This window comes from Erythrolamprus reginae, chromosome 1 (genome assembly GCF_031021105.1).
Source record: "Erythrolamprus reginae isolate rEryReg1 chromosome 1, rEryReg1.hap1, whole genome shotgun sequence".
Taxonomy (NCBI): domain Eukaryota; kingdom Metazoa; phylum Chordata; class Lepidosauria; order Squamata; family Dipsadidae; genus Erythrolamprus; species Erythrolamprus reginae.
In genome coordinates this window covers 367,672,875-367,697,300 of record NC_091950.1, presented here as the reverse complement: position 1 = coordinate 367,697,300, position 24,426 = coordinate 367,672,875, and the positions used below count along the sequence as shown (strand labels likewise).

The window sequence follows — 24,426 nt, the reverse complement described above, 5'->3', positions numbered from 1 at the left end:
GGGAAGGCTTGGGATACTGTTCATAGCCAAAAATAGTGTATTTACTTCCGCATCTCTACTTCGCGGAAATTCGATTTTCGCGGGCGGTCTCGGAACGCATCCCCAGTAAAAAGCGAGGGAACACTGTATATCTCTCTTCAGATTTGAAGATTTGAATCCACATTGTTTAAAGCAGAGTTAGTAGCTTCTTTCATTTTTCTACCTTAGAAATGTACAAAGTTCTTTGAAGAAGCCCAGGAAATATATAAACCCATTGAAGTTTTCAGCACTTGTGTGTCTCACAAGAAATCCTGTGAACGCAAAACCCCACCTTCTACAGAAATTATTGTGTGCCTTTCTTTCTTCTGCCATTTTCAGTTGCAAAAGGACACTTGTTCCTTTGGGCTGAAAACTAGATTTGAACAAATTTGAACAAATCTGCAGTATTACTGTTTTTATTATGCAGTCTGTTCTATGATTAGACAGATTCATGGATGCCATTGCCAAGTGTATCGGTGGTTATTGAAACAGATGTCCATGTGCCGCCTCTATGTTGATTGAAGCAGGCAGGATTCCCTTGAGTACCATTTGTTGGGGGTCAAGGGAAAGGGAAGGTTTTGCCTTCTCCTTCTGCTCAAGATCCCCATGTACAATTGGTGGGCCACTGTGTGACACAGAATGCTTGACTCGATGGGCTTTGGCCTGATTCAGTATGGCTCTTCTTATGTTCTTATGTTCTAAGTGTTCCTTTATGCTAGCATGGTATTTTAGAGTAGCAGCAATAAAAAGGACCCAAAAAGCCACTCGGAGTTATTGGACAGTGAGTTGTCTTGCAAATAAATTTAATTAATAAATAAATAAGTTACAGCAAAGCAGAAGGAAGTTCATCCATTTCATTTTATTTTTATATAAAAATAAACAATTTAAGGACAAAAGTAGAAAGTTTCCTGGATGTACAAACTAGGTAACAGCATGACATTTGTCACATTTAACATTTTCTTGCTTGCTTTCATTGAAAGCATAATCGACATCCATATATTTTGCCTGATATAAATTTTCCATTATTAAGGCTTGGATTCATTTGCTGTTGTAAAAAACATTTTATTTTTTAAAGCTAGTAAACAACAGCTTAAGAATGCAAAACAATCACCAGCAGAAATTTCTCTTTTGCTGTTAATACTCTGGGGAAAAATACATTTTTCATTAGTGGTAGTTACCAGCTTGATGTGGCAGGGGGTACATTTCTCTCTGCTTTTATATAAACAAAAGTAACTAGCCCCAGATAATTTTTTTCCCTAGTATTCTGAACATCTGGTTTCAGGATGTTGTGTCATCATTTATATTGCCTCTGGGAACAATTCCATAGATTTTTAGAACCCAATGCAACTGAGAACATCTTTCACAGTAGTGTCTATTGGACAGAAATCTGGATAGTCCATTGCATCAATATGAGAATCCAGACTTTCCAGTTCATTAAACATCTCATGGAGTGCAGCACATCAAGTGTGCATTTTAGCTCAGATTTCAAAACTTTTGAGTTTGTGTCAAATTAATACTAATCAATTCTAAATATTGATGCAAGACTATAGGAATGAATTGATCATTAGATTAGCAGTATATGCCTAGAATAAAGAGTCAATTATAGATACGATATAGAAAACAATGAGTCTAGAAGGGACACCGATAATTAAAAGATGTATGGGAATAGGTTATCAGTCTGTTAAATATAAGATGAATTATGATTAGAATCACTAGGAAAAGGTTAAGTGGGAAAAAGGGGAAGTAGAAAGGGAAGGGAGAAGAAAAGGAGTGGAGGGAAGTAGGAAGGGGGAGAGAAGGAGAAAGAAGGTAGAAGGAGGAGATGGAGATAGAGGGAGGGGAGTGTAAAGAAACAAGGAAAAACAGACTGGTAAATAGTAGCATAAAATAGGTGCAAAAGTAGGATATTGATTCATGATAGATTGGATAAAACTGTATAATTATGTATGTTTTGATATGTTTTATGGTATATGCATAGATGCTGCACATGGAAACTGTGGAGAGAAAATAAAAAATTTAATAAATAAATAAATAAATGCCAATTCAAATTTTTGTTTTTGTCTATTCCTGTACTCTGTTTTAGATAAACTAGGACACTGGACTATATAGAAACAATTTTTTTCTTTAGCATTTAGATAGACATAAGTTGATAATTTTCATTCCTACAATCTTGGGTCAATTTAGCCAAAAGTGAAGAGACGTTATATAGATCTTTATGGGCTCAAATGCTGGAGGTTCCTATGAAGTCCATTGGGATAAAGTAAGCAGACAATTTTCAGAAGCTTCTGTAACATGATAATACCTCCTTCCCTTTCCCCTATTAAGAGGATTATGGTTAGCCCCCATGTCTAATGGACTTTTAATTTCTGATGCTGTTTGAGATACATTCACCCATATGGGAAAAGTAAATGGGTTCAGTTCAGAGGGTGAGAGAAGACAGCAATTACCCTGCCCATTTACTAACACATGCTCACAATTGTAGGCTTATAGTGTATAGTTCTCACTTCAATTTCATCACAATAAGGAGCAACTTCTAGATTATTGTTAAGCTAGGTATAGACCAGGGCAAGGGTAGGCAACGTTGGCTGTTCTATGACATGTGGACTTCAACTCCCAGACTTCCTGAGCTAGCATGATTGGCTCAGGAATTCTGGGAGTTGAAGTCCCCAAGTCATAGAAGAGCCAACTTTGCCTACACCTGTGGTCTAAGGCTATGATGGCGAACCTGTGGCATATGGAGCCATATCAGAGGGTACATGAGGCATTGCCCTATGTCAGGTCCAGTGTGCATGTGCTTGCTAGCCAGCTGATTTTTGACCTTGCGGAAGGCCGTTTTGCCCCCTGGAGGCTTCAGGGAAGCTTCCCTACAATGAAAAAAAACACCCAACAGGCAAACTGGAAATTTGGGGAAACGGACTTCCAGTTTGCATGTTTTGCTGTTTTTCACACTCTGGAGCATCAGTAAGCTTCCCCGAAGGCTCCAGAGTGCAAAAAATTGCACAGTGGGCCAACAGAAGTCACTTTTTCCAAACTTCCAGTTTGCCCATTTGGCTTTCAATGAGGCCTGTGCACATGTGCGGGGACAGGGGGGATTGTGCACATGCATAGTGGAAGCAGGGTGTGTGCATGTGTGTGGGGGAGAAAATGGGTATAGGAACATGCACATACACACTTTTGACACGTGAACCAAAAATGTTTCGCCATCACTGGGCTAGGATGATTGTATAATAGCAAAATTCAGTCAATTAACCAGTTAGACTGATTAAAAGCACATTAATCTTATTTTTTAAAGTGAGTGAGCAGCAGATACACATTATATACTTTTACTACAATCAGATTAAAACTGCAGATGACATGTGCAACTTTAAAAGTGGCATTATTTCCAGTGGTGCTACCAGGAGACACTGGGGTGGAAAAAAAATTCAGAACCCCATTCAGCAAATTGAGTCACCAAAGCTGCAGAATTAGATTGTGATTTACTAATAAAGTCAGGGAAGTAATATTGGATATGTTCAAGAGAGAATACACTCCATAAGGTCGCAGTATTTGAAGGCTGAAAGGACTGAACCGCACCTCTGATTTCTTCTTCAATTAAAGTGAAGCAATGTTTCTTTTAAGATAATATCTGCTTCAAATTGTGCAATTGAGCATATGTTTTTTTCACAGACAAATTTTGCTGGTTTAATGAAACTGATGGTATTACTAGATTTTAAAACATGGATGGCAATTCCAATAGCAAATAAATCCCTTACACAAGGACCACCCTGATGTTCATTCTTTAATGTTTCATACATTCACAGAAGTCCTGATTGTCTTCCAGAAAGTTTGATCTTCAAGAGATTTAACAGTGCTGCATTAATTCTACTTACTCACACAAATATTGGAATAAGTAATCCTGAGCTTATGAAAAGGAAGAATTTTCAGCCAACCCTCTGCAAAAATGTACAGGGGGTGTATAATTCTAGTCAGAAAAGCATGCTGCTGCTTTCTAACACTATAAGGCTAGCCAAGCAGTGTGTCACATTTTGGATTTCATTCTGCTTCTTCATATAGTCACATTTTTAAAATGTCATTGTATTGCACATTCCTTCCGGTAATGGTCTCTTCTTAGATTTGTCTTGCGCTTTATAGATTGAGTGCAGTTTCCTCGCCATTCTGGGCTTCTTTGCACACAAAAGCTGTTTTCATTCAAAAAAACCAAAACAACCCAACAGCTGTCATATTCACCAATTAAACCAGGGTAGCAAACCTGGATGCACTTACGATGGAGTAAGGCACATAGATGCAGTTTGAGTTAACCTGCCAAGAATTGAGCTTATGGGACACGTAAGCTTCATCCGGTTGCTTTCACATACGTTATCTTGTCCTGGTCAGGCATAATGGAAGTGGATCCCATCTTGAAGTAGACAAGTTGACGACCTTGACAACAAATTATTATTGTTATTGTTATTATTGATTAAGGAGTATAAAGAAATTTTATTCTAAAACCAACTCTGAAGTTATCCAACTACAGACTTTTCTTTTGCAAGGTATGTATCAAGTAAGGATCATAGCTGTGCATCAAGAGTTCTCAGTGGTTACTTCTAAGAAAGCAATAGCCTTCCATTGAAGACAAGCCATTGCCCATTTATAAGAGAAGTGTGAAAAATGCTTATTGCACATGCCTTTGGAATCAATGAAAATAAATAAATGATGCATATTCACCTGATTGCTCTATGACAGTGATGGCGAACCTTTTTTTTGTTGGGTGCCAAAAGCGTCTGTGCTCTCGTGCATGCTCAAGTGCCCACACCCATAATTCAATGCCTGGGGAGGGCAAAAACAGCTTCCCCCACCCTCCGGAGGCCCTCTGTAGGCCAGAAACAGCCTGCTTCTCAACTTCTGGTGGGTCCAATAGGCTTGTGTTTTGCCCTCCCCAGGCTCCAAAGACTTCCCTGGGGCCGGGGGAAGGTAAAAACACCCTCCCCCACCCCCCTGGAGGCTCTCTGGAAGCCAAAAATGCTCCTCCAGAACCCCTGTGCGAGCCAAAAATCAGCTGGCTGGCACACACATGCAGGTTGGAGGTAACCTAGGGCAATAGGTCGCATGCCAGCAGATATGGCTCCACATGCCACCTATGGCACCCCTGCCATAGGTTCGCCATCACTGCTCTATGATAAGGGTGTCAAACTGGTGACCTATGGGCCAGATGCATCATGCACAGGCCACACACATGCCAACTCTGCAAATGGGAAAAACGTCACAAAATGTCATGTTACAGCAATGTGACATGATGAGTTTGACACCCGTGCTCTATGAGAACTACACATTCCAGGATCCCTGACATACAAATACCAATGAAATCCTGATTATTTTGCTCGAATCCAACAAAAGCCTAATATTACTAACTAAGCAATGTTGCCATATATACTAAAAAACTCTTAGTTGAAATAATTCATTACAGTGTGCAGGAGCATGGCATTTATGTCCTCTTTATAGCAGTACTGTTACCATTCCTGGTGCGACCCCAAAAGTTAGTGATATGAGCAGCTTCAAGTATTACCCCTCCAAACAAATTGAGATACAATGTTCTAATCAAAGAAGGTCCATCCAAAAATAATACTAAAATATTCAAATGGGGATAATACTATGCTATTTAAGCCGCAATAGATTGTTTTGCCTGACTTTTGACTCTGCATATATGTAATTTCGTTATTGTTAAATGTTCCATTGGGTTAATTTTTTTCAAATTGTTTCATAGGCCAGAAACATATTTCAAAGCTATTATTAAACCATTCATAATATAATTCAATAGTCAAGACTGATAGCAGCAGCAGACGTGACCTTAGTCAAGTTCCCAGAGTTCATCTGAGGCTGCCCTTTGAGTGGGGTGGCATTTGTTAGGATCTGCGAGTGCTGAGATATGAGAACAGAATGCTCTGCTTGTCAGAGGAAGATCCTGCTTACATTGCATCCAGCTGGAAACAGTCATCCAGCACACACTCGCTAATCTCTTTGGAACTCATCAAGACTGATAAAGAAAAGGCGTTGGAATGTATTTTCCAGGATCACTATTGTAGCCGATGGACCTCGGCTTAGTCTTAACACAAAGGAGAGTGGCTTCCCTAAATCCCTTCTCTCAAGTGCTATCATCATCAAGGACATGTCCTCTGGATATTCCCAAAACAGATTTTTTAAAATACACATATACAGTGATACCTTGTCTTACAAACTTAATTGGTTCCGGGGTGAGGTTCTTAAGTTTATAAGACGAAACAATGTTTCCCATAGGAATCAATGGAAAAGCGATTAATGCGTCCAAGCCCAAAATTCACCCCTTTTGCCAGCCGAAGCGCCCGTTTTTGCACTGCTGGGATTTCCCTGAGGCTCCCCTCCATGGGAAACCCAGCATTGCAAAAATGAACACTTTGCTGGCAATGGAAGTCCAGATGTGTGGTTTCCCAGCGAAGGGAGCATCAGTGAAATCGCAGCATCGTAAAAACACTAAAGTCCTCGAAACCCCACCTCCGGACCTCTGTTTTTTTGCGATGCTGCGATTTCACTGAGGCTCCCCTTGCTGGGAAATCCCACCTCCGGACTTCTGTTGCCAGCGAAGTGCCAGTTTTTGCACTGCTGGGATTCCCCTGCAGTATCACAAAAACACGGAAGCCAAGGGTTGGGGTTTTCCATGGTGGGGAGCCTTAGGGGAATCCCAGCAGCGCAAAAAATGGGTGCTTCGCTGGCAACAGAAGTCCGGAGGCGGGGCATCCCTGCGGCGGCGGTGGGTTTGTAAGATGAAAATAGTTTGTAAGAAAAGGCAAAAAAATCTTAAACCCCAGGGTTGTAACTCGAACAGTTTGTATGACGAGGCATTTGTAAGACGAGGTATCACTGTATGTTCTAAATCCATCTGCTGAATGATCTGAGGTTTCTCTGAATTATCCTGCATAATCATTTGGCAGATGATCTTCCTCATTAGCAGTCCCTATCCATAAAATGCCTTCCATAAAGATATTTTTAAGCCATCTGGGAATCCTAGGAAAATCCTTGTTTTCTTTTGTTTTCCTCTCAAATAATGTTTTACTGGCTTTACATATATACATACACACACACACACACACACACACACACACTATTTCTCCATTTTAAAATGCTTTGATTTTCCTGCTGTATTTTTATTTCATTTTTTGATATTAGTTTTATTGCTCTTATTATTGTATACATTGTCCCAAGAGCCTCAGGCAACCTGACTCAACATGGATTCTTCTAGATGCTTTGAAAATATATTTCCCGGAATTGCAAGGCACTATAGCTCTTGGCCATCCTAGCTGGAATTCTAAGAATTGTAGTCCTAACTCAAGAACAAGATTAATTCACCTCATAAATTTAAATTATATTGTTTTGCAAGCTAAAATGTGATGGAGAGCACAATTTCCCATTCATAGCTCCTCATTTAAACAAATCTATGTGTTTTAGATACAAGGAATCCCTTGGTAGAATTTACATAGTTGGTGAACTGATTACTATTTAAATAAATAAATGTCTCCAAGAAATATTAAAAGCAAGATATAGTAATCGCAGAGATGACTGTGATATCATGAACAATTAATTATTTTCCTATGTGGATGCCTAAATGTGTCAACCTTCTTTTTTTCAAACATTCTCATTTTGCTCGTTTAGGATTACAAAACGTTTTAAATTGGCAACCATTACCTGTCCAAGTTGTTTGGTTGATGAAAACGAAAGCTTTGCATTGAGAATGACTCTCGCACACCTCTATAGCCTCATTTACATCAAATACAGAAAGGAGACATCCTTTATGATGGTAGGATGGCCAGCATCTGTAATTTTCATTGATTATTGTAGCTTCAGGCACTTTTTTATAATCTAGAAAAAAGCAAAGAAAATCCACATTTAAAATGCATTCTTTCTGGCAAATTGGGCTTTGATGGTGTCTTATAAAACGTTTCCAACACCCTTCTCCATTTCCTTAATATACCGCCTCTATATCTGCTTTTCATTTTGCACCAAATATTTGCCAAAAAGAATATTTTGTTATAAGCACTTCGATAGAAAAAAATTGTGAACAAGGTTTGCCAAGGAACTCTCTGTGCCCCTAATTCTATCCCGCTTCTCTTTCCTGTGAAAAGTAAGTCTTTGATTTCACTGAGGTCTTGGTGGACCAACTGAGTAAATATCATCCACATCAATGAGTAAAGACTTCAGCTCCTGTTATTCTTAAATCAGCCCCAACCTGGTTCCTCGTGTGTATTAAAATTGCAAATTCCAGAGGTCCCAATTAGTGATTAGGCTAACCCTGAATTCTGGGGAATGTAGTCCCACAAATGAAAGGAGAAGAACAGAGTAGGGCTTCATAAGCATTCCCAGCCCTTGTTCAAAATCAGGAGAGCATAGCTGGGTTTTGCCTATTTTGTAACGAACAAGCAAAGTCTTAATGAAGCCAACTTTTCTTTGTCAGTTTAGTTCAAAAGGGCAGTGACCTGATGAGCTCTATAGAGAAAGACATGAGGGTAAAATAATATAGTTGGTTCTTGCAGATCTTGTCTACAGACTCTGGATTGACTTTGATTCAGTCTTTGGAATTATGCCTCTCATGTTTTGCTCACAACTCAGTGCTGTTTTCCAGCTGTCTGATGATACCCTAATGAATGCTTCAGGCAATTAAACTAATCATGTATAAATAGCTCTATTTAGTCACAGGACTCCCCAAACCCATCCCAAGCATTTTTTAAACATGTATATAATGTACTTCTAATTGTATTTATTTAGGACAGTGAATATTTCCTATTTTATAGCCTATACTTTGTGTAAATCATTTCATTTCATTTTAAGAATATTTTGCCTACAACTATGAAACTTACGTTTGTTGATATTTTATTTATTTATTATTTATTTATTATTTAGATTTGTATGCTGCCCCTCTCCGCGAACTCGGGGCGGCTCACAACAAGGCATAAACAAATCGTACAAATCCAAATAGATTCAAATAAATTTAAATATTTAAAAAGTTTTAAAAGAACCCCAATATACTAACAAGCACACACACAAACATACCATACATAAATTGTACATGCCCGGGGGAGATGTTTCAGTTCCCCCATGCCTGACGGCAAAGGTGGGCTTTTAGAACTTTACGGAAGGCAGGGAGGGTAGGGGCAGTTCTAATCTCCGGGGGGAGTTGGTTCCAGAGAGTCAGGGCCGCCACAGAGAAGGCTCTTCCCCTGGGGCCCGCCAACCGACATTGTTTAGTTGACGGGACCCGGAGAAGGCCCACTCTGTGGGATTTTGGAGAAAGTTTGATAACAAAGCCTTAATTGAAATTGAAAAGTCACTACACACCTAGTGGACATTGTGTGATAAATAGACGTGAACCAGATACTACAGTTCAAAACAATCACAAAACAGTGGAACCACATTTCAGCCAACATTTGTGACTTGACATTTAGAAATTATAACCTTTTGAATTTCTGCTATTTTGAATGTGAAGTCTATACTTACATCTGTTTTGATTTGCAAGAGCTCAACCTTGTTAAGATATTCATAAACTGGGAGAGCCACGTTAACAAGATCTGCCAATGAATTCACATAGCAACTAAGTCAGCCAATAGGAGTTAGACACTTCTGGGTCTGTGCAGAGAATCGAAACTGAAAACTTAAGCCTAAGGCTGGGCATGGTTCAGTCCACTCTGCTCTCAATCCACTCTGTACTCTTTGAACTCTGAACTAGAAACTGCTTGTGTTTTACTTTAACTGGAACTACATGGAAGAAGAACTCTGCTAATTGTATTGTAAATTCATCTGTTACTATATTTGTAAAATAAGTTGATGAATCCAACTGAATCAGCTATATATGTGTGCTTCTGGTTTTGATTTTTGCAATGAACTTTAATAAACCTAGACCCTGCCCCCATTCACTTTTTTAGGAATAGGTTAGTGGGAAATCTCCACAAAATGAATTTAGTGGCCTAGATAAAACTTATAGTATTACCTAACATGCCTTGCTCATGTGAAAAGATTCACACAAATAATCTTTCTTGGCAACTTGCATTAATCTGGAATTCCACCCATCAGGCAGATGCCTAAAGCCCAGAAGCCACAGATATCAAGATAGCTAGTCCAGAGCTGGGCTCTGGACTAGCATAAATACTTTGTCATAACATATTTAGTAAAAAGTAACACAAGCCTACAACCATTTAGAACAGAGGTATCAAACTGGATTTCTTTGAGGGCTGAATCAGCATTGTAGGTTCTCTGTGGGCCGGAGGGATGGGTGGGTTGTAGGTAGTGGGGGGGGGGAGGTTGGACTGAAATCTCCTGCAGCTCCCTGCCAGCAAAAATAGTGCCAGGGGGGCACATGTGGCCCTTGGCCCCATTTTTGGCCTAAACAGACTCCTGCAGCACTTTACTGGCCAAAACAAGGTGCCTGCAGCCCACCCAACCCCTTGTGCCTCATTTTCACCCTCTTGCAGCACTCTGCCAGACAAAAATGGCCCTTGCAGGGCCCCAGTGCAGGATATTTGGCCAGCAGGGTATTACTAGAGGCCTGTTTTTAGCCAGCAGAATGCTACTAGAGGGGAAGCCAAAAATGGATTGTGCAGAGACCTCTTCTTTGGCCAACAGAGGCACCAAAAGACAGATCTTTGATATTTCCAGTCCAGCCCCACGGGTCAGATTTAAGCACCCAGTGGGCCAGATTCAGCCCATGGGACTTGAGTTTGACACCCCTGGTTTAGAAAGACAACTCTAATTGGGTCTTGAAATAGAAAATTACTGAATATGAGAACTTGTAAAGCTGAATCAGAGATAAAAGCTTCGGGAAAACCCTAGACATCTAACTAGACCAACTGCTTCCATTAGCATTTTGTCAAATTTTCAGCAGTGGCATAGACTTTGGATTCACTCCCATTGCAATAGTTGTTCTCTTTTCTTCTACAAATACAGTAGCCTAGGGGGAATGGGCAGCATGCAGAATTCATTTTCTATGCAAGATTCAGTGCTCTATACTAAGTGATATAAATGTCAGATGACTTTCTAAACAGAAGCAATGTCATCGGGAACCACAAGAACAGCAAGTAATGCTAATGTCCAAAGTTGAAGGACCGCAGAGAAATATGACATTCTTGCAACGTTTTGGGTTCTTTTTATACCAATCACTCCAGTTAAGGAACAAAGGATTTCCCCTGCATTAAGCGAAGACCCTTTTATTGCTAATTTAATTATTGTCATTTTATTACATGTTTAATCTTACTTATCTTAACAATTATGCTAATTATTCTGTTTCCTATGTTGATTTTATATTGATTTATTTTACACTGCCATTAAGATGAAGTGAGATCAAATCAGATCAGATGAAATAACCTTTATTGTCACTTTTTTTCTGTGAACACACTGGAACACATTAGAAAAATGAAATTCTGATGCCTGTTCTCAAAAGAATACACACAACATGGTACACATACACACACACACACACGCATATTCTATATATTAAATAAATATGTCTATAAAAATATATTCTAGATCCATTTTCTAGATCTGCAACAGCTTTTCAGATTTCAGATGAGAGGATATGCTAGGAATTAAATATCAGTACATGTTCTACTACTGCCAAATATCATTTTATGAAGAAAGGAAGGAAGAAAAGAATGAAGAGGAAGAAGAAAAAGAAAGAAGGGCTATGTGTGTGAGAGAGGGAGGGAGGAAGAGAGTGAGAGAGAAAGAGAGGGGAGAGGGAGAGAGAGGAGAGGGAGGGGAGGGAGGGAGAATATAGTGATCATAACTGAACATGTAGCAGATCCATAAGATTCCAAACTTTTCCTGAACATTCTTCTCTATGGAAGCTGATGGAAGCTAACATTCCTCCAGCCGAGAGGAGATGGCAGCTCAAACTGTGTGTGAAGAAAATAAATTCACACTGTACGACAAGAGGTTCAGAGGCAGCTGGAAAGTGCCAAGAGTTTGCAGCTGAATTTAGCACAGATTAGGGTTCAGTCTGGGCAGGACTTCTTAAATAGCTCTGTGGGAGATCTGCCCGTTATGCTCTACTTAACCAACGTAAAGTAAAGATTGAAAAGATTTATTGTATTTATATAAACTTTGCTAAACTGCAATTTGGTCCTAACAAAACCCATTTTATTGCAAATTCAAAAACTTCAGAACTATAATCTCATTAAAACAGGATTAGACATTTTAATAAAAGTTAACTGGAGATTCAGAAACACTACAAAGAGAGAAGATGTTTAAAGTCCAACATCAAACATACATGCAATTAGAAGTGAACCAAAAAAGTACTGACTTTTTAGCAGCTCTTTGAAAAAAATCTCAAACTAAATACCTACTAAATCGCTACTAAATAGAAAAACTATTCCTTTCTGAAAGAAGGCAATTACTGTAACTTAGTCAAGCTGATATAAGGGGTGCAGTTTTTGAAATATATTTACCTCAGGAGGGATGAATAATGAGAGTCACCATGTGCCACTCAATGTCTATGGAGATTCTCAGTCATTCAGGTCATAGGTCAGACCTGGGCAAAGTGCGGGCGGGGGGCTGGATGCGGCCTGCCCGCTGTCTGTGACCAGCCCGCGGAGATTGAAAGGAAGGAAAGAAGGAGAAATGAAGGAAGGAGAAATGGACGGAGGGAGGAAGGAAGGAGAAATGGAGGGAGGGAGGGAGAGAGGAAGGAAAGAAGGAGAAATGGAGGGAGGAAAGAAGGAAGGAAGGAGAAATGGAGGGAGGGAGGAAGGAGAAATGGAGGGAGGGAGGAAAGAAGGAGAAATTCTCTTTCCGTGTCCTTTTGCAAAAGTCCAGTAAATGCTCATTTTTTAATTGTTCATTGGTTTCATTGGCCTTTCTAAGAAATTTAAAACAACCCCCCCACCCCACCTCTCAGGGGGGGAGAAAGGGAGGGGAAGGAAGAAAAGGAATCCAAAGCTACTTTCAGGCAAATCGTCCACTATGTTTTCTCAACTGACAATGTAAGTCAGTTGAAGAGAGGCACCTGAAAGAAATATTTTGAAAGAGAAGTAAAGAACTGCCCAAAAACAGAAATAAAAGGCAGAGAAAATCAGAGAGAAAGAAGCTTCTCTCAATCTGGAGAAGGAAGGAAGGAAGGCAGGAAGGAAGGAAGGCAGGAAGGAAGGAAGGCAGGCAGGAAGGAAGGAAGGAAGGAAGGAAGGAAGGAAGGAAGGAAGGAAGGAAGGAAGGAAGGAAGGAAGGGGTGGGCATTTAATTTCTAATTATAATACAATTAACTCAGTTCTACCCAATAATATAGAGTATCCTCTTGAAAAAAGCACCTTTAATATAGAGTATCCTCTTGAAAAAAGCACTCAACTGCAATACCTATCTTCTCTTATTATTGACCATGTTGGCTAGGGTTAATGGGAGCCATAATTTAATAGTCCTTAAAAGGCTTTCAGCAGACAACTACAACAATATATAAGTTTAACCATAACAACTCACTGAGGATGGTTTTAGGCATTCTATTCTCACCATTGCCTATTATTTATCAAATTGATTTGCCAATTTAGCAATTTTACCCAAAACACAACGTTAAAATATTCTTTCTCATGGGTGACCATTCATTTCCTGGTGCAGAGCTGAAGGGATTGTATACTGTAGCCTAGAGGATAATTCTCTGCCTTACAAGGCAAAGGTTGCAGGTTCAAGCCCCAGTGGGTATGGCTAGCTGATGAGGCCAAAATAAGGCCGAAATAGATCTATCCTAGTCTCCCTTAATTTTCAAATTCAGCAAAAAAACATGTGACACACACACACACACACACACACACATACACACACATATATATATATATATACATACATACATACATACATACTGTACATACAGGTACATACATACATACATACATACATACATACATAATGTGTGTTCATCTGTGTTTATTTATTCTATTTGAATAAAGTTAAAAAATATATAGAAATTATTTTCTATAAACAAAACATGTTAATAATGATTAATAATAATTTATTAGACTTGTATGCCGCCCCTCTCCGAAGACTCGGGGTAAATCCCGAGATCCCAATATAATGATAATGGAATTGGATATACCCTTTAATTCAACTTTCCCCAATGAAATACTCTCCAAATATGACAATCTGCCATGCTCATCACCCTCTATATGTATGACCGATCTCTTACAACAGCTGGATAGCCCAGACCTTTTCTCACCCCAGACTTACAGACTTGGTCTTTCACATAGCTATAATTATATGTTCAAGGCCACCCACTGAGTTCATGGCTGAGCTGAGTTCTGAACTCAGGTTAAAGTCCAGCATTCTGTCAACTGGACCACACTGGCTGACAATTGGCAGGACACCCAATGAAGGAAAGCAACACAGTATTATTTGTGCTCTGCTCAGTGTTGCTATGCTTTGACTGGCTACAGCACAAGTGAAAGGCTGAACAGAGGAGCAACCAGCCAATGGAAGAAACATACGCTGCCTGAAATGTGCTACACAGACTGGAAGAGAAGACCTGGGGGTACGTAAACTCATCAGCACATGCTAGCAGCCTCGACAAACATGCAGTAAAAATTGATGCAAGATTATTAGAAAATAGAAGAGCTGCTGGATGAAAGGGGTCCTTAAGAATTAGCCCATTTGAAGCCAGAGGTTTATTATAAACCCATAAGTATCACTATACGCCTATGGCAAGAGTACCTCCGTAGCTCCATGGAGGGTATCTTTATTTATACTATAAATACACAGAAGAATTTATGTGAGGCATGTGATTAAATATTTGCATAGAATTTAAAAAGTTAATGGGAAGAATCAATGCATTAAGCCTCAATTTGGCCCACCACCTAAATAAAAGAATCCCTTTCTTCACAGATTTTCCTGCTCGTATTTTTCTTATTATCATGAAAAAGAAAAAAGAAAAATGCCTAAGCATAAAAGCATTCATTGCTTCATATGTCCCCTAGAATTTGGCATGTGATCTCTTCATGCGTTTTTCCAAAAAAATGGCATATCGTTTACATGTGCATGTGAGATATATGTAGCTAAGGTTATAGCTATCACATCTATTTTCCTTCTCTTTCCAAATGTTGTATACAGTAATTCCTTGTTTTTTGTGGGGCATGCGTTCCAAGACCACCCGTGAAAAACAAATTTCCGTGAAGTAGAGGAAAGATATTTTTTTACAATATGTATTTAACGAGCATTTGGACTTTTAAAGCCCACCCTTTGCATTAAACAGCTATCCTATAATGTTTCTCAGCTGGAACTACATGTGATATCCTACCAGTTTATTTAATAGAGTACAGTAGTACTGTAGAAGAATTTTATGAATTTTTAATGGATTTAAAATTTTCAATGGCTTTAATGGATTTAAGCCCCCTTTGAAAACCCGTGAAGTAGCGAATCCGCAAAAGATGAACCGCGAAGTAGCGAGGGATTACTGTATGGCTATTTGTATTTGAAGTTTTTTATAGGACTACTGAGTCAGGTTTTCACAAATGGGAGACCAATATTAAACTGGTAATTAGACTTTCAAATTAGGCAGTTCATTCAATTTTTATTGTTTTTCTAAAGATTAGAAAACTAGAAAATTATTAGTGCAGGGAGGGTTTAACTAGTTTCTTGTTGATAGTTATTTTATTATGTATGGCTTCCATGAAGGCCAATAGTCTGAGTGGAGTATTCTGAGTGTGGATGTGTTCCTACAAATATTTCACTACCAGGCTAGATAATATCACTTTGGTTATGAAAAGTCTATAGGAAAATGACCAAGGTCAGAGAATATAGGAACCATAGAAACCATAGAAATATAGGAATTCTGAGCTGCTAGTGCAGGTCTATCAAACTCCCATCTCATGGATGCATCACACACTGACCATGACCACATCCTGTTTAGCGAAGGGGGGGGAGTCTTGATATATCATGTGATAATGCCAACACTCCTGTGCTAATGGAATCTAAGTGCTATCATGCAGATCAGCGGTGGGTTGCTTCCGGTTCGACCCGGTTCTACAATCCAGTAGTGGCAACAGTAGGAAGCTCCACCCACCCACCTGGAACGCTTCTGTGTATGTGCAGAAGTGTTGCACATGCTGACAAGGTTTAGAACCCATTACTGATGCAGATTCAGATTTTCCTGTTCATCTGCTATTTACTAGGAACTAGATATTGTTTAAGATAGAGCTACATCTTGCAAAGCACATGCCTTATAATACTAATAAATGAAACCAAAAGGCAATTGTAAAAATTCTTGGTTAGAAATAATTCTGGCAATGTCAGAAACAAACAACCTGAGATCAGACTAGTCTGTTACAGTTACAGTAACAGGAAGCAATCTTTAACCTTTAAACTCAAAACTAAGAGGATCAATGCCAGGGGTCCCCAAACTTGGCAAATTTAAGACTTGTGGGTTTCAACACCCAGAATCCAGGGAATTTAAGTCCACAAGTCTTTTAAGTTGCCCAGTTTGAAGACCTCAGGTCTATGACAATGGGAGAAAAAGAAGCAAATTTGGACCTTGGTTTTACTATAAATAGGTCTTGCATTTTATACTTGGCAATCACTACGATTCTTTATTAACAGTTCTTCTAGCTTTCACAGTAAAGTTACTTAACACAGATCTACAGTACTTCTTTGAATCATAGCCTGAGCAGTGTACATTTCTAGTTTCATGTAAGAAAAGCCTGACATCCTTCATTTCTAAACTTCATTTCTAAACTTCATTTCTAAACTGTTCCTAGCAGTAAGCAGAAGGAAGTGATTTAAATAAAAAAAACCATAGCAGATACTGAAGTGTTGAAAATAGAAAATGTACTTGGCAACAAGTTATTTAGGTCATGCAGTTTAATACTACAGTATTCCTTAAGATAGCCCGCTGTCCTTACTAGAGCTCTGTCTTTTCCCAAGAATCAGAGTAAAAATCTACTTCATTTCGGATGCTGGAATTATCATCTTGCATGAAAAAGTGGATTCCTGTCCATCTTGGCTAGCAAAATTTGGTTAGCTCTGCTTCCTCTGCTCCTTAAACTATTTTTAACTCAACTTTTGTGGCTACTGGATTTATATGCCGCCCCGAGTTTGCGGAGAGGGGCGGCATATAAATCCAATAAACCTAAACATATAAGAACGAATGCCCCATTTAAGAAGCACACTATTAAAAGGGTGAATATTGAATGGAAAGCAAATCTTTCTAAAAACTATCTTTACTATCTGAATAGTGAGCAAGCCCCCTTTACTCTAACCAGTCAAATTCTTGGAATACAATGTCATATAAATTAGGTAAAACAGCAGTGGTTTCCTCCTTTTAACTTGCTTGAATCACTCTCAATCTGACTTTAATCATTCCTAATGACCATTTATTTCAACCACAGCAACAGACTGTTGTTTTTAAAATAATTACAAGTTGGAAATATGCCCAGTCTGTTTTTTCCCCCAAGTTGTTGCCTATAGTGTATCAAACTTCTAATATATTTTCTTCTCTTTTGTTTGTTGGATTGACAAAATTAAATGCTTCTGTCAGATTCCCCCCACAAAACAGAGAAAGATGAAAACTATTTAAACTTATTTGTAGAATAACATAGTATCTGTATTAATTTCCTTTATAAATAACAGAATAACAACTGGCCCCTTTATAAGAAAAGTCTCCACTTTATATACATGAACTTAACCACTAGTATATTTATAATAGAACCAGTGACCAATTTTACAATTATTTATTTTGCTTAATTTATACCATATGCTATTTTAGATTATTTGACTTGTCCTTTCAAGTTCAAATCTTGAAAAATCAATTGGTTGAGGACTGAGGGAAATTAACTATTTTTTAGAATTCAAAATCTTAGTAAGGTAAAATATGCCTATGATTTTTGAAGCCAAGGTTAGATGTAGGTATAATTATGCTTTGAGTAGACCCTCTGAAATTAATAGGGTAAATTAGTCTTGACAAACCTATGTCTACTCTAATTCTATTCCAGTGATCTATAAATCTATTCCAATATATATATTGGAGAAAAGGTGAATACTGAAATGTGAATATTGAATAAATTAACAGGAAAACAGATTATATTAGGGCAAAATCTTATAAAAATGTATAAGGAAAAGAGAATATAAAAATGCATATATTTGGGGAGGGGAAACATATGGCTTTTCATGCACACTGTAACTGATTTATCAAAATGAACATAAAATGAAAAAATAACAAATCTGTCCTATTTCTAAACAAGCATTTTCAGCCAAAAATATAGCTACTAAGAGGGCTTCTTGGTTTAATGTTTTTTAAACTACTAATAATTGGTTTATGCAGAACTTATCAATGAAAAAAATGAGTTCAAAGACACACACACACACACACACACCAATTTTTCTTGGATCTTGAGACGATGTCAAGAGCATCTTGTGTTATTTGGAGATCAGAAGATTTCCACAAAATGCAATTTTAGGAACACTGATCTAAATGAAACATTTATTGGCATAGTTTTGTCCAGTGGTGAAATCCAAAAAACTTTACTATGGGTTCTGTAGGCATGGTGTGGCTTGACGGGTGTGGTTTGATGGATGAAGCAGAGGAAGGATACTGCAAAATTTCCATTCTCTCCCCACTCCTAGGGAAGGATATTGCAAAATCTCCACTCCAGCCCACTCTGGGACCAGTTTGAAGTGGTATTTGCCGGTTCTGCAAACTACTCAAAATGTCTGCTACCAGTTCTCTGAACTACTGAAAGTTTCAACTACTGGTTCTCCAGAACTTGTCAGAACATACTGAACTTCACCCCCTGGTTTTGTGGAAAACTATTTTTTTAATAATTTTTCAAAGTATAATTAGATTGAAAATATAAGCTTGGTTAATTGATTGATTGATTTTATTTGATTTTTATCTTGGCTTCATTAGCTTATAGGTAACTCAAGAAAGTGAGCATGCATAATACTTTATTTACAAGTTCTATTTAAAGCTGATAATTTATCCTAGTTCCTTGCAGTCAGTAACACTAACCCACTGAGGTATTTTGAATGCAGTATCATTTCAAAAACACAGAATCTTTAGTAAACAAACTTTAATAATGTAGTGACTTATGATTAGAAACGAACATACAGAACTATTAAACCTCCTCTTCTGTAGCACAAACACACATGTGTTTTGTTTCTTTATCTACAGTAGAATATAATTTATGACACTTGAAACGTTTAACAGTTAAAGCACAATTAAAAGCTTAAGAATCCAATCCTTCTGTAACATAGCCAAGGTTTTATCTTATTAACATTTATTTATGGGATGACTCAGATTGACAAGGGGTTTCATGGAGTTGCATTTCTATTGACTATGGTGCCACAAATGAAGTTCTACTTTAAAGAGGCTTTCCATTCCCTGTTCCCACTTTCTGTGGAAACCAATTTAAATATGGTTTTCAGATTCTTCCACAATATATTATGGTTTGAGAAATAAAATTCTAGAAATTTCCCTTATTTCAAAAGCCAGAAGTTTACCTGATTTGTGTAGCCATGTTGAGTTCTTAAGATACAGGCCACTCTTGTACATATACAAAACTCTTTCGAGATGGATGGTTGTTTCATCTATTCCCCACCGAAGTTCTCCTACAAGAAGGAAATGTGGGGAGAAATGACTTAGAGAAGAAAATAAACTCTGTCCATACCGAAACTACAGGAAATGTAGAAAGAAAGGCACAAACCTATCATTTTAACTGATTGTGAGAGGGGAAAGTAGGCATGGGGACATCAGTGGAGGTTTAATTTTTCGCGTTTACATTTCCACCTTGAAATTCAACCAGAAACAAATGAAACAAAAGGTATCATTTTTTAAATATGTGGTATAAAATGCGAAAGAAGGAAAAGGGAATAGAATCATTAGGAGGTTGAAAAAATGCCGTTCAGAACAGCTAAAGTAGCTGAGGGAGAAGAATGGAAATCTTCAGTGTAATCAAGAAGTTAGAGGTCTTCCAAAGAAATTCAGGACTGAACAGGTTGTCCTCAACTTATAACGGTTGATTTAGTGACAATTTAAAGCTATAACGGCAGTGAAAAAATTGACTTATGACCAGTGAAGGGCTACCAAAATTTTTACTACCACACTGTGGGCGTGGCTTATGCAGGACGCCCTGTATTTTCTTTCAACATCTTTCAGTGCAAATTGGGTGCTCCGGGGTGGAGCTCCATTTTCGCTACCCCACTGTGTTCTCTCCCCCCCCCCCATCCAGGCAGTAGCCCACCACTGCTTATGACCGTTTTTCATACTTACAACCTTTGCAAAATCCCCATGCTCCCACAATCAAAATTCAGGTGCTTGGCGACTGATTCATACGTGAAACTGTTGCTGTGTCCCAAGGTCATGTGATCACTTTTTGCAGCCTTCTGACAAGGAAAGTCAATGAGGAAGCCAAAATCACTTTACAACTGTGTGACTACTTTCACAGCTGCAGTGATTGGTTAAGCCAGTGTTTCCCAACCTTTTTTGAGCCGCGGCACATTATTAATATTTTCAAAATTCTGGGGAACACTGAAGGGGGGGGCGGGGGGGGGGGGCTAAAGAAAAGTTTGGACAAAAAAAAATCTCTTCCTCCATTTCACTCTATTTCTCCCTCCCTCTTTCTCTCTCTTCCTTCCCTTCTTTCTCTCTCTCCATCCCTCTTTCTTTCTTCCTCTTTTTTGCTCTTTCTCTCTCCCTCCTTCTCTCCCTCCATGTCTTTCCCTCTCCCTCCTTCCCCCCTCTCTTTCTCTCTCTTGCTTTCTTTCCCTCTCTTTCTCTTGCTTTCTTTCTCTCTCATTCTCTCTCCCCTCCTTTTTCTCTCTCTCTCTTTCTCTCTCGTTCACCATGCCGGCAACAGAGAGAAAAAGAAAGAGAGAGAGAGAGCTGGAGAGAGAATGGAGGGCGCCGTTGTCTTCGCCTCCGCCCGCCAGCTCTGCAGCTAAGAGGCAACAGCAGCCATCAGCCTCCTCGCCCTCCCAGACGTTCCCAGCGCCCGGCCACGCGCTGCCTCCCGTTAGCCCGGATGACCTTTCCCTGCTGCCGTTTTCTCTTCATGGCGCAAAGCCACACAGTCCCGGACTCCCGGATCACTCGCTTTTCCGGCCAGCAAGCGCAGCGCGGCGCTTTCCTGGGCAGATGGCTTTGCTGACCGGAGAAGCGAGCGATCCGGGAGTCCGGGACTGTGTGGCTTTGCACCATGAAGAGAAAACGGCAGCAGGGAAAGGTCGGCTGGGCTAACGGGAGGCGGCGCATGGCCGGGCGCTGGGGACGTCTGGGAGGGCGAGGGGAGCCGGCGGGCGGAGGCGAAGACAACGGCGCCTTCCATTCTCTCTCCGGCAGCGAAGGAGAGGGGGTGGATCACGCCCCAAGACAGGAGGCGGCGGAGGAGGAGGAGGAGAGTGGGCGGATCGGGCGGGCAATGGGGCAGGGCAGAGAAGCCAGGGGCGCGTTTGGCCAGAGGCACCGTGGGGAGGCAGGGGCGGCCGCGGCTCCCTTTACTCCTACTGCCGGACCTCCCCGCCCCTGCCTCCTTTTTCCCGCCTTCCTTCTTTGGGGCCCAGCCGGAAACAGCTGCATCGGGCTGCGAGTGGAAGCTCCAGGTCGGAGGCACTGGCGGTCCGGCACTGGCAGTGCCCCGCTCACCTGGAGCTTCCTGCGGCACACCTGACCGTGTCTCGCGGCACACTACTGTGCCGCGGCACACCGGTTGGGAAACGCTGGGTTAAGCAACCATAAAATGTGACAACACTTAACAACAGAAATTTTGGGCTCAATTGTGGTTGCAAGTGGAGGACAGCCTGTAGTTTAGGATTCAAGAAAAGAAGAATTTCTTCATACAGTGCAATCCAGAGCAGATATCTCCAATCTTGGCAACTTTAAGACTTGTGGACTTTAACTCCCAGAATTCCTCATCCAGTTTTGCTGGTTGAGGAATTCTGGGAGTTGAAGTCCACAAGTCTTAAGGTTGCCAAGGTTGGTAACCCCTGATCCAGAGGCATGTGGTGAGTGCAGAATAAATGAAGAGTTTGTGGTCTGATACAGAAATATTCCTTATATGTTCTTACCGGTAGCATTGACTATTGCATCGAGCAATGGCTTCAAGGATGAAGGGGCACTGTGAGGCAGGAGATATGTAAAGAAAAACCTACACGACAATAAACAATGTTAGATTTGTAATAGTTTGGTCACTGCTGTTGGGGAACACCAATGGATAATAAAATTCTAGCAATGTACACATTCATTGTGAAGAAAATCCATCCGTAAGATCACTAGGGATGGACAGCACCTTGATTGTGACACACAATCAATCAATGATCACATGGTTTTGCAAAAAAAAATAAAACCATGTTCTCTACAGGTAATTGGTGATTTTCAATGGCAATTAGGACTGAATAAAATGTGACCTTTTCACTTCAGTGATGGCAATCCCTGCGGTACCAATTGTCCTCATTAAGCAAATCAAATATTGTAATCAAATTGTAATCAAATAAGATGCTGCAAACAACCATAAACATGGCCAGTTTCCAAGGGCCAAAAAATGTGTTCACCCGCCAGCACCTAGCTGTCAGAATTTTGAATCTGGATTGTAAGTATCTTTTTGGGGGGGTTCATTGAAACTTTGATCATAAATCAAAAGATATACCATATGTATTTCACTGTTCTTTCAGCTTATAGACATGTGCATCACCATTACCAAACTGGGTTCCAAGATCAACCAGCTCCTTGTTTATTACTAGTCTTAAAATGCTAGCCGACCCATCAACAAGAGATGTACTTATCTAGTTCACCTTCTCCACAATGCAGGATCAACTTTGTGGGATCTAGTAACACAATCCAGCTTATTTTAGCCTCTGGAGAATTTATTTATTTATTTTTATTTATTTATTTTGTCCAATACACAATGAGGGTTTTAGTGGGTATATATCTATATACACATAGTAAAATACATGATGAAGGTTATAAAGGAGATACTCACAGTAAAATATATCTAAGAAATAATAGAAAAGAAGATAAAGTAATAGAACATATCAATTAAAGAATAGAAGAAGAGATATAGGAGAGCAATAGGACAGGGGACGGAAGGCTCTCTAGTGCACTTGTACTGCTCATCTTCCAGGACATTATGACTTCCAGGACACTACAATAACTTGTATCATAAAACTACTGCTCCTTAATGTCTATTTTCTGGTTTCAATCTGTAAACAATAATTTGATTTGTTAAATTACTGGTTTCTATTTGGATCACTACCTGTATGCATTGTAAAGATTCCTCTTCTCATTCATGCTTTGACATTTGCCGTCAACAGAACAAGGAAGAGTGAAGTTTCTTGCTGGAAATTCCATGAAACAATCTCGGTTGCTAGAGCAGAAGGTTTCCTCATTGCTTGCATCATCCAGATCTGTCACTTTGAGCTCTCCATCCACAATCACAAATTGTCGAGGTCGGAAATCCAATAGAGTTACAGAGCCAAGAGGAGAATGGGCCAGGTAATGCAGAAGCTGAACTAAGCTGAAGCATATCTGAAATCAGAAAAGCCAAGTTGTCACACATGGCTTTTGTAATAGAACAATCCTAATAATATCTGTTTATTGTTATAGACCATGGAAAATGACAATAAGCCTTCAGCTTTCTTCATTATTAGAAACAGATTCAGCAACTATAAGCGCCAAGTGTGCACATGGAAAACTTGCTCACTATTTTTTTTCTTGGTCCTTGGCATACAAATCTTGGCTTTCTGATATCCTGGGTGGAAAATGAATCTCACACATGCACAAATTTCTCATAAACAGATTTCACCCAATGTGCCAGGATGATCTTGCAAGATACATTTCAAAATCCACCTCCGGACTGCCTCTGGATGGCTCGTTGGGAAACGACATGGCATAGAAATGCCATGAAATGAATTGGTTTCTACATTGCTCCATTGAAAATATTTGTCAGTTTGAAACTGTTCTGCTACAATATAAAATTCTAGGAAAACCACACCTTAAAATGGACTCATTTTACAGATATTCCTTGACTTATAACTATAACTGAGCTTAACATTTATTTTGTTAAATGAGAGAGTTGCTAAGTGAGTTTTACTCCATTTTATAACCACACTTGCCAGATTTGTTAGGTGAATCACTGCAGTTGTTAAGTTAGTAACAATGTCATCTGGCGGGCCCAAGGAGAAGAGCCTTCTCTGTGGCAGCCCCGGCCCTCTAGAATCAATTCCCCCCCCAGAGATCAGGACTGCCCCCACCCTCCTTGCCTTTCGCAAATTACTGAAAACCCACCTATACCACCAGGCTTGGGGGACATAACTGACCAGTAGCTGTTTCATTTTATGTATGGTTTAATTGGATGATATGACTATTTTATAATGGGGTTTTATAATTGTTTTTAATATTAGATTTGTGCTTTGTATTTTGTTGTGAGTCGCTCCGAGTCTTCAGAGAGAGGTGGC

The 24,426-nt window shown here is 39.5% G+C and overlaps 1 protein-coding gene across 2 annotated transcripts in view; it reads right to left on the bottom strand.

Annotated features, from left to right (window-relative positions):
• Positions 1-871: 871 nt before the first annotated feature.
• The window catches only part of PKDCC (protein kinase domain containing, cytoplasmic), a 50,446-nt gene continuing 26,891 nt past the window's right edge, over positions 872-24,426 (bottom strand). The window contains exons 3-7 of one of the 2 annotated variants that reach the window (XM_070741324.1): positions 23,226-23,497; positions 22,042-22,121; positions 19,480-19,587; positions 7,711-7,884; positions 872-4,437 (exon numbers count right to left, since the gene is read on the bottom strand). In XM_070741324.1, coding sequence (XP_070597425.1) covers positions 4,352-4,437; positions 7,711-7,884; positions 19,480-19,587; positions 22,042-22,121; positions 23,226-23,497 — 720 coding nt within the window. In that variant the 3' untranslated portion in view covers positions 872-4,351. The remainder of the gene's footprint in view (positions 4,438-7,710; positions 7,885-19,479; positions 19,588-22,041; positions 22,122-23,225; positions 23,498-24,426) is intronic. The other variant, XM_070741334.1, reaches the window with a different exon arrangement.